At 43.2% G+C, this 14535-nt stretch overlaps 1 protein-coding gene across 2 annotated transcripts in view; it reads left to right on the top strand.

Annotated features, from left to right (window-relative positions):
* Positions 1–2500: 2500 nt before the first annotated feature.
* Positions 2501–14535, top strand: part of AOX1 (aldehyde oxidase 1) — a 71080-nt gene continuing 59045 nt past the window's right edge. For both annotated transcript variants that reach the window (XM_060016344.1, XM_060016343.1), the window contains exons 1-4: positions 2501–2701; positions 8828–8885; positions 11555–11651; positions 13162–13270. In XM_060016344.1, coding sequence (XP_059872327.1) covers positions 2657–2701; positions 8828–8885; positions 11555–11651; positions 13162–13270 — 309 coding nt within the window. In that variant the 5' untranslated portion in view covers positions 2501–2656. The remainder of the gene's footprint in view (positions 2702–8827; positions 8886–11554; positions 11652–13161; positions 13271–14535) is intronic.

Genomic DNA, 14535 nt, shown 5'->3' with positions numbered 1-14535 from the left:
CCGATAATGTGGAAAAGCCGCGAATTGGAGCCAGCTGTGGCTGCTGAAGTCAGTTGTTCCCGCCGCGTGAACCACTCTGTGGTGACCCTGACAGGAACAGGAAGCAAACAGGAACAGCAAATGTCCCTCTCCTCCATCCTTCCAGTTCCCCTCTATCACCTATCGCCAGAGACTGGAAGGGAACCTGGCAAAGGAGAAATGTGGTTTGTCAAGGCTTAGCCTTAAAGTGGAGTAGAGAAGTGTGGATTTGAAGTCAAAACATAATAGCTTAATATGAATCAGCACAAAAGAGATATATGATTATACTCCTTTGATATATTCACATAGTGAACTATATTCATTAATTTGTTGATCCTGAAACAAATTCTTGCTCTTGTGGAATAAACCCCACTTTTTAATGTGTGCCAGCTCTTGTCTCAACTCTAAGCCCATCTCTCTATACTTTGCCGTGTGATGCCAGAACTCTGCAAATCACGTTTCTTCTTTGCTAGCTGACTTTGAAGCTTCTGTCAATAGGGGACGATAGAAGGAAAGTCATGTGAAATCTGAGTGCCCACTGACCCCCGGAAGCCCTTTTCCTACATCCTGAGGTATTAACAGCAGCTGAGCAGTGCCCTCCCCTCAGAGGTCTCCTCTTAAGTTTCCAAGTTCTAATAATCCCAGCCTCTTCCTTTTTTCCCCGGGGAGGTTCCTGTTCATTGCTGGAGGGAATGCAAAATGATACAACATTTATAGAAAAGGTTTTGACAATATCTAGCAAAATTATTCAATACATATGCATATAAAATCATTTGACGCAGCAATCCCACTTTTAGGAAACTATACCAAAAATTCTCTTGAAAAGAATACAAAAATTTCACTATGGTATGGTTTGTAATAACAACAACAAAAAAGGAACAACATAAGTAGCAATAGGGAGCAGCTAACTTGAAAAACAAGTGAAAATGAAAACTATCAAGATGGTGACAAACACAGAGATAACTGACCTTAGAAAAAGAATTTTAAATATGTATCTTTATTAGGGTATACTCTAAGAATAAAAGAACTGTAAAGAAATCTTAAACTTTTATTCACTAACCTTATTGTGGCCATAGTATTGATGTGGTTGTTTTGAAATCGATCTAAGGACAAGATAAAGCAATTATGTTGAAGTTTTAGAACCAAGATTTTTGGCATAAGCGAAAAGAGATACAATTGTAAAACCCAAGATGGTTAAAAAAAATTGAACCTGAATTAAATCAAGGCTTTAGATCCGTAAGCAGGGTACAAGAAGTCAGTAGCATGGAGGAACAAAGAACACCAGGGAGAAGCAACCAGTCACATTCAAAATGTGGTTCATTCTATAGGACAACTGACCTAGGTTTCTTCTTCAAAGCGTTGATAGCTTTAGAAAGGAGGAGTGGATGAGGAGACTATTGTAGATTTTAAAAGACTGAAGAGACAACAAGGACGTACATCAAGTAGAAACCAAATGTAAAAAGACATTTTTTTAAGACACTGGGAAATTTGAAGATATTAAAATACTCATTTTGTTATATTTGATAATGGCATTTTCCTTTGTAAGAACAAAAATTTTAATGTATACTGAAGTATTTAGGGGTAAAATAATGTGCTTGACATTGGCTTTAAAATACTCCAGAAGAGACATGGGAGTGTGGCAAAATCTTGCGAATTTTTAAAGCTCAGTGAGTCAGGTGTATGGGGATGCTAGTTGTACTCTTTTATGTACAAATTTTAGAAATTTTCACAATAACGTATACATTTACATAAATGAGATGGCAAATGTTCTAGGTATGTTAAGAGAAGTCTGGAAAAGAGTGTGAGTCCATTTGAGCTTTTAAAAGGTGTTATAGTGCAGATTTCAAAAATGTAAAAATAGACCCAGAAAGTTAACAGTGGTAAGTTCTAAGTTGTGGACACAGGTGACTTTTCTTTTTATGCTTTTCAGTATTTTCCAAGTTTTATTTTTAAAAAGTTTTTCAAGATGTTTTACATCACTATTGACACTCATCAGATAAACTTTATAGTGATTTACTGGATAAACTGAATAACGATAAAACTTAAAAAAGATAGTTTATATCAAGGTAGCTCTTGATATAAAAAACTGGAATAATTGTTTGTAAAACTGTGAGGTAAAGTTGTAAAACCATCCATTGTCCTTAAGTTTCTTTCCTGCAAAGCTGGAATGAATGTGATTGTTTATCAACTGTTAAAAGCACAGGATGAGGCAGGCGTGGTGGCAGGAAAGGTACAAAAAAAACCCCTACTGTTCCCGGACTTCAAATCTAGCTGGAAAGCCATTAAAATACGTACTAATATAAGAGACCGTAGAGTCACAGGACCCGCCCTACCTGCTAAGAGGCGGGGGAGTGGGGCGCAGACGCCCACCGCCGCAGGCGAGGGAACGAGGGTCTCAGCCAATGGTCTTAGGCCGGAGGGGGCGCGGCGGTGACGTCCTGATATCCGGGGGGAGAGCTTCCCTGGCCGGGCGCTCACCGCACTTTGGATTTTAATTGGGACTTTATCCCTCGGCGGTGGCTGGACTTTAGGCCTCTGCAGCCCGGTCTGCGTCGTCGTGTCGGGTCCCAGGTGCCGGCGACTCTTCCTCGGGATCCTCGGACCGCGGGCCTGCGCGGTGGGACCGCGGGACGCCACCATGGACGGGACGACCGAGCTGCTCTTCTACGTGAACGGACGCAAGGTGAGCGCGCTCCGGGGCTGCCCGGCCGGTGCCGCCGGGCCTCCCCGGTGCTGGAGCGCTGCTCACGCGCCGGGCCCTCGGCTGCACGCGGGTTTGCCTGCGCGTCGGGGCACGGAAAGGATGCGTCTTAAGGGACTGCCTGGATCTTTGGGTTCCGCCTTCCTCATGTTCCTTTTTCCTCTCTTTCCAAGACGCACAGTAGCAACCGCACCCCACCCCATAAACAGGAAGAGAAATGACTGTCCTTATTCGGCAGAGTCAGCGCTCCCAAATCTTCCCTCCGTCAAACCCACCCCCAAACGGGAACGTCTTTCATTAGGCTTCAGCTCTTGGGTGTGTTTGGATGAGCAGAGAGCGGTTTGGAGTCAGGACAGGACCACAGAGATGAATTCATTGAGATCTCTCACTCCCATCGTTTCCAAAGTCACAGCTAGTTCCTGGCAGCACTGAGCCGACACCCTCCTCTGGGGACTCGAAGGTCCTTAGTGGGTCCACTGCTGGCGCGGCAGCTGCCCTCTCAGAAGCCGTGCTGGCTCTGCAGATCCTCTGGGGCAGTTCCAGCGATTGTCCGATGTTTGGAGGCAGCAAAGTGCCCGGGGAATCCTTTAAAACACTCCCACGGACGTGACCATAGATTGCTCACTCTTCATGTTGTCCCAGCATATTGCCGCCACTTTGCAAGGGGGAAACTGAGGCAGGAGTGTTAAAGGGCTTCCTTAAGAGCAGACAAAGGAGCAAGGGCCGTGATAGCGGCCTTTCCACACGCCGGCGCCTTCAGAGCCGCCCTGTGATCCCTTGGGCCGGGATAGGCCGACTTTCCCTGACTGGCACAGGGACTCACCAGAAAGCTAAGGAAGGTCAAGCGTCAGGGCCTCTCACTTGTGAAGCCTCTTCTAAAGCCCTGAGCCTAATTTCAAATTTGGATTTTGTATTATTTTTCTTAAAGAGGATTCCCTCCCCCAAACTGTGCAAGTTCTAGGCTCTATAAAACCTTCCTCTGTTCCTGCTGCCTGGATTCCACCCTGGGTAAGATGAGCTTGTTTTTCCTGAACTGTGTTGGGGGCCGTTAGGACCCCCTCACAGGACTGCTATGAGCGTGAACCATGATAAGGGCGAGGATGGCAGATGGGAGTTGGGTTTGAAGTGATCACGTGATGTCATTTTTTTTTCTTTTGCATAACTGAATGGTATAGTAGACACAGCTCTGGCCTTTATATTTGGACAAACAAGTATTCATTTCCAGCTCCAGTTCTTATGGAGACAACCTAACCTAGCCTCAGTTCCTCTGTTAAAGAGAGATAATACTGCCTACTTCACAAAGAGTGATGGTGAGTTTTTAATCCGTTTATTTAAGGGCCTGCTATATGCCAGTGTTCCAGTGCCCTCAGGGGACACAACAGAGCACAGAAATGACCAAGTTCCTGTCTGCAAGGAGTTTATGTTGTGCTGGGGAAACAGACGACAAGCATATAAATAAATAGAAATGTATCAAGCCAGGCAGTGATAAATGCCAGGATAAAAAATAAAGCAGAGTGAGGGGCCAGAGAGTGGCGAGAGCTGGTTCTTCAGGCGGGATGGATGTTTAAGACTTTCTGAGAGGCTGACATTTGAGTGGTGGCCAGTATGAAGTGAGGAACAGACGTCTGAGGGAAAAGCATTGCAGACCGAGGGAGCGGAGGTGCAAAGATCCTCAGACACGAGGATTTCTTCGTGCTCGGGGGGTTAGCAAGGAGGCCGGTGGGGCTGGAGATGTGGCCAGGGGCTTTGGAGGAGATGGTAAGGGTTTTGGTTAAAGGAGGAAACAGGTGTTTGAGTCTAGATTCTTCTCCCCCTCCTCCCTCCCCTGCTCCCAAACAAACTGTAGTGGAACTTTTAACAGAATGGCTAATAATAGTTTGTGCTCTGTTGATTTTTTTTTTTTTTTTGCGGTACACGGGCCTCTCACTGTTGTTACCTCTCCTGTTGCGGAGCACAGGCTCCGGACGCGCAGGCTCAGCAGCCATGGCTCATGGGCCCAGCCGCTTCGCGGCATGTGCGATCTTCCCAGACCGGGGCACGAACCCGCATCCCCTGCATCGGCAGGCGGACTCTCAACCACTGCGCCACCAGGGAAGCTCGTGCTCTGTTGATTTTTAAAAATAGATAAGCTGGTTCTTATCTATGGGCTTGTTTTATCTATGAGCCAAAAGTCCTGTGATCATTTGGAAAGTGCAGGCTAGAAATATTGATTTAGTTTTTGCAATTACCCTGTTAAAAGAAATTATGTCACCCCTTCCCTTTCCTGCCCCTCCCTTACAAATTCTGTTAGGTGTGTGCTTCAATCCCAGCAAGCAAGCCTGATTGCCACATGGATAGAATTAGAATAAAGTCTCTGGTTCAGAGGGCGAGTGGATGTCGAGAAAAGTGAGAGAAGAAAGCCACCAGAAGAGGGGGTCTTGAAGTCAAACATAACCTCTGGGATTAAAATCCTGCCCTTGAAAGGAAGCTTTGAAGCCAGTTAGGAGACTCTGGGTGATGTGATTGGCCTCCAGTCTGGGTTTTTTGCAGAATCCCCCCAAGTCACCAAAAGGTGTCGTTGGGTAGGGGCTGAGGCCATGCAGGTTGGTCAGAGATCGGGCTGCAGAGAGATTTCTGAAATCTTACTCGCTTCACCAGCAGCCTCCAAAGCAGGTGACTCAGTTAACATGGAGTTTGCGGGAGGCAGAGCCCAGGAATAAATTACATCCTAGATGCCACTCTCAACACATCTCAGGAACCGTAGCAACTCGTTTTATGAAGCAGTGAGGTGTAGAGATCAAAGGTGTGGGCTTTGGAAATGGTTAGGCGTGGATTTGAGTCCTGTGCTGTCTGCTCTAACGCTCAGCAGCTCTGGGGCCTTGAGCAAGTGTCCTCATTGGTTGTCCCCTCAGGCCTCTTTCCGTCTTTCTCTCCTCACCATGTCCCACAATACACACCTCTTCTGTCTTCTTCCTCTCAGCTTTCCTTGTTTTCTGTTCTTTTACCCCTTTCTCTCTCCTCCTGATCTCTTTCTCTTTCTTCTTTCTGCCTCTGTCTTGTATCCGGCAAGGCCCCCTTCATGCACTAGTCACAAGCCCTGCACAGAGGAAAGTGATTTGTCAACCTTGTGCAATGTGAACTTATCTCCCAAAGGGCCAGTGGAAATACAGAGGGACACATGCCACCCTTGCAACATGCAAGGCTTTACTGAGACAAAAACATGCAATGACCCTGAGCTGAGAGCTGGCATCATTTCTCCCAACCAGAGTCAGTGAGAATAACTCTGTTCCTCATTCCCTCCCTCCCTCCCCACCCCCTGCCAGCTACCATCTGAGTCCTGACCTCCCTGTTTCACTCCAAGACCTGCCGGGACAGGGTACGTGCCAGATCCCTGCCCCACTTCCCTCCTCCCAATGTGCCATCCACCAAATCAAGAAAAGTAAACACATTTCAAGCCAGGGGCACTTTGAGCCAAAGTCCGATCTCTTGAGACATCTCCGGGAACAAATACCCAAGCAAGCCAGGCCTGCTCTTCCATTAATTCCTTATGAAATACAAATATCTCTCAAGCCTAAAGTGCTCTTTATTACCCAGATCCTGTCTCTCCATTAAAATTGGGCTTCTGAGGATTCATCATCATATGTATGAATTAGAATTAGTTTCCCCTGCAAATGGCACAAATTCAAAACTAAGTTAGTTCAAAAAAGATATAATTCATGTTTACTTTTACATAAAGGATACTGTATCTGGGGATAGACATTGCAGAGCTGGTCTAGAAGCTTCTTGGTGTCATCTGAGACCCAAGTTTCTTTTCTTTTTTTTCCCCTGTTGCCGTTAATGTGTTGCCTTATGGTCTAAAATGGTTGCTGGCATTCTAGCCACGTCATCTTTATTACAGGCAGCAGGAAGGAAGAAATGGAGAAAGCATGCTGAGATAGACAATCAGTAGTTTCTGCCACCATTACTGGTTCTTCTGTTTTTCTTTCTTTTCTTCTGTTCATAAGTCCCAGCCTGTGAGAAACCATCCCTCCTTTCTTAGTGTTCTCATAGCAAATTGTACATATCAAGTTATTCATTTAGATTAATTAACATTTATTATGTCCCTGTCATATATCCCCAGCACCTAGTTCAGTGTTTGACATAAAGAATAATGGAAGGTGGTTTCTCTCAGGATCAAGAGAGGCTTATACATAAACAACTAATTATGCTGCAGAGTAACACGTTCTGTGAAAGATGGGTAGATGTTGACCATGGGAGCACAGAGGAGAACTGTTTCTTGGAGCAGAGAGTGGGAAGCATATATTAAATGGCAGCAAATCCCACAGGAGAGAACACTTGAGCAGGGCTTTGAGTGGCATACAAACTTCTGCTAAGTAGAGAAAAGAGGGAGGACTTTCAGGACAGAGGGAATCCTATAAGCAAACGTAGTTAAGGGTAAGTCCCTGCACTGCTGGGACCAGCCAGTTCTCCCATGTGACCAGAGTTCAAGATGCATGGGTTGAATGACAAATGATGGGAAGTTTCTCAAAGAGGCCTTGTAGGCTATGCTAAGGAGTTTGAATTTCTTCTTGTGTTCCAGGAGCTCTTGAGTAGAAATTCACCTAAGACCCACTCAGTGTATTCATTAAAGATGCACATTTTCTGGTTCCCTCTCCCAGAAATCCTGATTCGATAGGGGTTTCATTTTAACAAGCACCCTGAGTGATTCAGGAATTCCCAGCAGAGCAGTTTGGCATCCAGGAGCCAGTGTTGGATTTAGGCAGATACAGGACATGATCAGACTTGGATTTTAGAGAGGTTGCTCCAGTGGTGGTATAGAGGGGGGCATTGCAGGTGCCCGGAATGGAGGCAGGAGACCTGTTAGGCAGCTGTTATCATTGTTCAGGCTGGAGGTAATAAGGGTGGATTTCAGGGAGTGACAGTAGAAGTGAAGGGTGTTTAGAGAATCGTTTTGGAAGTTTAAATGGCAGGACTTGGTGATGCTGACTGTGGTGGATTGAAGGAAAGAAAATGTCGCAGATAGCGCAGTTTTTTAAGCTTAGGTGACCTAGCAGATGGTAAGGCTATTAAACAAGTTAGGGAAAAGAAAGGAAGAAGTAAGTTTGGGAAATAAAGAGTTCCATTTGAGGACCAATTTAGTTAGGGATGCCTGGGGACGTCCCACAGTTTTCCTTGTATTCTAGTATGTACACACACACACACACACACACACACACACACATAATCACTTGTCTGTTACCATATTGCACATTCCTCTAGGGCACAGATCTGACCTTGGTAATTGGCACGTGCCTCACTTTGCCCGGCCTATGGCCACTTAGAATTGAGGGTGAGGAAGCATGTGTCCCCTCGTCACCTACTTTCCAGAAGGGAAAATTAGTATAACATGGTGAAGGATGATTTCTAGTTCTGAAATTGTGAAGCAAATCATGCTTCTATTTGTGAAGGTAGAAGAAATCCAAATTTGTCATCAAAAAAGAGAAAACACGATCACTTTGGAAAACATAACCAATCGTGACATTTCAGTCATGCCATCCACTGGGTGCTGCTGTCCTAACTGCCATGCTGCCAGGCTGCCCACACAAACTTACTTCTTAAGTGTGTCTTTGCTTGCACATCTTTGTATCATCCTTTGTCTCTTAGATTTGGGAGCCATGGTTGGTTGTGATCTCTTTCTGGAAACTGTAATTCTTTGAACATGGTGAACAAATAAGTCTTTAAAAAAAAACTATATCAATTTCTCAGAGACTATTCTAGTCCAGGAGACCTCCCCCACCTCTCTCTTTCTCTTCCTCCCGCTCCTATATTCAGTTCTACTGTTATCTTTACCCTCACTTGCTTCAGACTTTCTAGGAGAAGTTGGACAGGAGTCAGTAATGTTTTGTTAGTAGAAACAACCACCGCCTTAGAGAACAGTGATAATTCAGGACCAAGGACAGTGGCAGAGTAGTGGCCGGGGCTCAAGATGTAGACTTCACACTTCAGAGAGGTGATTTGTATATCACAGGTGTTCCGTAAACATTAAATCAAGTTTAGAATATGAGTAGAAGAGTGCATGTTCATGAAATCACCGATGTAAATATTCTAGTTCTCTCAGCTTTGTGAGTTAAACTCTTTCTTTTGGTACAGGTGATAGAAAAAAATGTCGATCCTGAAACAATGCTGTTACCATATCTGAGGAAGAAGCGTATCCTTTGCTTTGAGTGTGCATATGTGTGTATGTGTGTATATCCCTGATATCCTCATCAAATGTTATTTCAAGTATCTTTTTAGAGCCACAATGAGTCATATTCCCTACTGGGGTTTTATGTTCATCTTTAAGAAAGTCCTAGATTGGAGTTTTGTAGGCAGTGAACAATTGTGCTTATCAGAGAACCAAGTTCTTTCTAATCTCTGTTTCGGCATTAAATATATTGAATAAAATGGAGAAGCTAACAATGGGAATTAAAACAATGGGTGCTAAAATGGCTTAATTAAACATCCTTTAGAATTGAGTCACAATATTGATATTCTACCTTCAAGGACTAATCATCATGCCATTAGAAAAAGAGAGCACAGGAACTTCCCTGGTGGTCCAGTGGTTAAGAATGCACCTTCCAATGCAGGGGTCACGGTTTGATCCCTGGTCGGGGAACTAAGATCCCACATGCGGCAGGGCAACTAAGCCCGCAAGCCGCAGCTACCGAGCATGCAAGCCACAACTAGAGAGAGAAGACCACGCACTGCAGTGAAGAGCCTGCGCACCGCAATGAAAGATCCCGCATGCTGCAACTAAGACCTGACGCAACCAAAAATAAAAAATAAATAAATAAACAAGTAATAAAAGTTATTTAAAAAAAGAAAAACAGAGCACAGAAATCTCCTGAAATGAAAGTGAAAGAACAATAGAGACATTAAACCTGAAAATGTTACCTTGGAAAAACTTTCTCAATAAAAGTCATCTAAGGAATGGGTTCTTATCCTGCTACGCATGAACTCCAGTGGGCTTCCAGAGGTCTGTGGACCCCACTACATTATATGCAAACTTGTGTGACAATGGGAATTTGTACATTTTTCTCCCAGAGAGAGTGAAATTCCCAAAAGAGCACACAACTCAGAAAATATCAATAGCTATCTTCTGAAAGTCATTCAAGGATTTATTATTATTATTATTCTATTAATTTTATTTATTTTTGGCTGCATTGGGTCTTCATTGTTGTGCACGGGCTTTCTCTAGTTGTGGCGAGCAGGGGCTACTCTTTGTTGAGGTGCACAGTCTTCTCATGCTGCAGTGGCTTCTCTTGTTGCGGAGCACGGGCTCTAGGCGCACGGGCTTCAGTAGCTGCAGCACGCGGGCTCAGTAGTTGTGGCACACGGGCTTAGTTGCTCCGCACCATGTGGGATCTTCCCAGACCAGGGATCCAACCCATGTCCCCTGCATTGGCAGGTGGATTCTTAACCACTGTGCCACCAGGGAAGTACTCAAGGTTTTTGGACATAAAAGTAATTAATACTAATTTCCTGGTTATCCATGGTACCAATGTGATATTTAAGATTTGGTTCACTTGTGAGTGACAGAAAATCCCAATAGCAGTAAACAAGATAGTTTATTTCTTTCTCATTGTGTTATTTCAGGTTCTCTGGGAAGCACACACTAAAAAATGAGATTAAATATTCAAGGGTTTTATTAGGAAAAATGTCTGAGTGAAATAGGGAGGCAGCCACGGAAGACTGATACCTGTAAGGAAGAGAGGGAGAGAAGGCTGAGTTGAAGGGTCTCAGACTGCTGTGCAGTCTAAGGCACGTTCATCAAAGCCACTGAGAATGGTTGACAAGGACTCCCACACCTCTGCATAGCACTGAGCCATTGGTGGGAAGCACCCCATGCGAGGCATGGCCTTGATGCAAAGTGGGGTGATGGATATCAAAGTGCAGCAGTTGGCTCTCTTGGTCAGTTACCCTCCGTGTTGAAGGAAGTCTCTGAGGCACATTCTCATGGTTGTCATACTCACGTAAAGGAATCCCAAAGGTAGGTAGATCCAGGCTAGCAAAGCATTGTCACAACATTATCAGGAACCAAGCTCTTTCTGTCTTGCTGCTTCACCCTCCTCAGCAAGAAGCTTTCTCCTCATGGTCAGAGATAACTCACTGAGGTCCAGCCATCATATCTGAATTCCAGCAAATAGGAAGAAGTAAGGGATGAAGGAGGGGCACCCCTCTCCCTCTGAGGACATTTCCCTCCTGGACGTCAAAAACAGCCTTTACGCTTACATCCCATTGGCCAACATTGTTAATGACCCCACCAAGCATCAGAGGAGGCTGTGAAAATGTATTTTTTTAATTCTGGGCAACCGTGTGTGTAGCTCAAAAATGAGGATTTCTATTACCAAGAAAGAATGAGGGAAAAGATATTGGGAAACAACTAGCAGTTTCTGCCACTGAGAAGCAGAGAAATATGGCACACTTGTATAACATGACACTAATATTCTAAGAATTATTTACATTTTGACATTCTACTTTGTATGTCATCAAAGACACAGATAAGGATAAGAACAGATATGCAGTGTACTCAGACCTTCAAATCCTCAAGGCCTTATATGTGTAGACTCTTCCTTTTCTTAAGTTTGGCCTTATTTTTGGCAACCTGGGGTCCAGTTGTTTTAAAAAGGAAGAGACTAGATATAGCATGCAAATGTAAATCAAGAATTTACAAGATTATAAATAATAGCAGCTAAGACATACATACATTATTTGATAAATAAGTATGAAGCTTAACTGTACATTTAAGAGTCTTTGATGGTGTTGTCTCCTAAGGTCAGAGCTATTTCACAAAGAGAATTATGGAAAACACATTATCTTTAACTGTGCTTTTTCCAGTCCGACTCACAGGAACTAAATATGGCTGTGGAGCGGGAGGCTGTGGTGCCTGCACGGTGATGATATCACGATGTAACCCCATTACCAAGAGGATAAGGTACCTTGCTGCAAAGTCCAGATATGGTTGAAATTTTGTAGCTTTGCACTTTGTTTTTCTTCTTCCTTTGGTAAATATGCATTGAGCACCTACTATGTGACAGGAACTGTGATAGGCATTGGGGATACATTGATGGGCATCAAATCATTCCGGTTCCAGCAAAAATGTTACATTCTCAGCCCTTCCTGATCACCTTCTCCATAGCAGTGCCCCATCTCACCTCGGCAACTCCCTACTCCCTTCGCCTATATTAAGGTATTCATAGCACTTCTCACCATATGTTTGTGTATGTATGTATTGTCTATGTACCTATGTATTGTCTATCTTCCTCAACTAGAATATATACTCTACAAAGGCAGGGATTTTATCTGTCTTGTTCACCAATGAATCCTAGTGCCTGGTACTCCACCTGGCACACAGTAGTCACTCAATAAATATTTACATTTATTTAATAAATGAAAAATATTCTTCCAGTCTTTCTTTTGTGTGTATACTTAAGGAAGCATACTGCCTATAGAGCTTAGAAACCTCTATTTTTTGCTGAACTTCTCATGAGTATCTTTTCAAAATAATAAATATAATTTTAATGGCTGTATATGTTCTGTTGTTTGGGTGTATCAAAACCAACACCCAAATAGTGATCACTTAGATTATTTTTTGGTTTTCACTATTATAAGGAGAGTGAGCATTCATGTGTATATATATGTTTATATTTATGTTTCTGATGATTTCCTTATGATAGATCCACGGAGATGGAATTAGAGGATAAAAGAGTGAGTGCGTCTTTAAGTTTTTATGCCTTCCAGCAAAATGTCTCTCAGAAGAGCTCTATCAGTTTACATTCTTTTCAGCAGTATGTGAATTCCATTTTCCCAAACCTTTGCTAATAATGCATATTACAATTTTTTTAACCTTTGTCATTTTCTTTGATAAAAATGATTTTTCATTGCTTAATTTGAATCTCTCTTGATTGCTTTTGAGGTTGAACGTTCATTTCATGTATTTATTGTTCATCTGTAATTTTGTTTGGTAAATGAGAACATTTTAGGAGTTGTTTTGAGTTAGACATTTTCTAGCAGTAGGTTTGTGGGATTGAGGAGTTCTGTATCCACACCCTATTTCTTCTTCTGAGGCACAATATCAATTTAACTCTATTGCCCAACTAACCCCTTGCCCAGCATCTGCTTGGAGGATGAAATATGCTCTAGGTGATTGTCACATGTGACTGGAGAGGAGAATGTCAGCCCCTCAATCAAGAGAAAAAAACAACGTTAGTGGAAATTGTTCTTGAGTTAGAATTAGGAGGCCTAATTTGAATCCTATCTGACACTCCAGCTGTGATCCTGAGCAACTCACTCTGACCCTCACAGTCTTATTCTGTAAAATGGCCATGAGCTAAGGACAAAATGTATATGCAAAGCCTAGGACATTATACAAAACCTGCCATGTTGGAGGTGCTCCTTTCCCACTGGATACAATGTAGTTTGTGCTTCTCTTTTTCATTCTGAAGACATTATTCAGCCAACGCCTGTCTGATTCCCATCTGTTCTCTGTATGGTGCTGCCGTCACCACAGTGGAAGGCATAGGAAGCACCAAGACCAGGATTCATCCTGTTCAGGTGAGGATGCACCTCTTCTTCACAGGGTTTCTGTGCTTCGAAAACCATTAATGACATGATGAGCTCTTGAAATGAATACAGTAGATCAATGAGCCCTGCTGCTTGGTCACAGCTAACAGATGACACCAAGCTGGGGGCCAGGAGTGAAACCTGGGACATGTGGCTGACTTCTTAGAAAAATACTTTTGAAAGACTAGAGAGCTTCCTCTTTAAAAAAAAAAAAATCTTGACATCACTAACGTTGTTTTCTGTATTCTAATTAGATGGGACCTGTCCATTTTACATTTTCCAAACTTATAAAGAACTGAGAGCCAAGTGCATTGGGGGATATAATCTTAATGTTTTTTTTCCTATAAAGAGGAAAATAACATGATTTTAAAGCTGAGTGAAAATCTCAGCTACCAAAAAGATTTGTTAAATTTAGGGCTTGTTCGGAAGATATATAATAGGAGTTGTTAATGAATTTTGAAGCTTTTCTCCTAAGGAGGCACCTTGTTAGAACCTTGCCTCAATGAAAGGGCACCTCAGACTCCTGACTCTTTCAATTATATATACATTGCCCAGAAAAATGCTGTTGCTACTTGTTTTTATCTAAGTTAATGAGTACCACTTAAGAGGAGAGGGTGGAAGAGGAAAAAGATAGGGGCAACATAGAAAATGGCCAAAGTTCAAATTCTCTGTGCTTGAAGAAATCTTGGGTTCTGTTTATTTTCTATGAAACCTCTTTACCTAGAAGGAGCAGATTCTGCTTGGTTATGCTTGTGAGACACGGCTGTTCGGAGGCATGAAGACACCTTTCATTTAGTACCTGCCGCCCATCTCCTGGCTGCAGTGTAGACAGATGACGGCTTCTGAAGTGGGGTTGCACCTTTGAAGTTAGACTCCAAAGAGAACAGGCTGGGGGCTGGGGGGAGATTTGGAAGAGAAATCAAAGCAATGTTTCCTTCTTGATTGTTTTTGGATTAAAGATGGCACTTTGTAAAAGAGTCCCTGTGTGCTGAAGTGTTAGGGCAATAGGGGCAGATAAAGGCACTTGGGAAATAAAAGGGTTTTTTCCCCTCAACTTGAATATAATTCAGTTCATTTCTTTGAAGGACTTCCTTTATCTCGGTGATTCCCATTCTGGACTACAGATTGAAACACCTGGGAATCTTTAAAAAATACATGTCTGTGCCCCACCCCCAGAGATTCTCAGTCAAATGGTCTGGGGTACTGCTTGGACCTTGGAAATTTTAAAGCTCCCCTGGTGATTCTGAAAGCTGAGA

The sequence above is a fragment of the Delphinus delphis genome, chromosome 7 (assembly GCF_949987515.2).
Source record: "Delphinus delphis chromosome 7, mDelDel1.2, whole genome shotgun sequence".
Taxonomy (NCBI): domain Eukaryota; kingdom Metazoa; phylum Chordata; class Mammalia; order Artiodactyla; family Delphinidae; genus Delphinus; species Delphinus delphis.
This window is presented reverse-complemented; position numbering and strand designations above follow the sequence as displayed.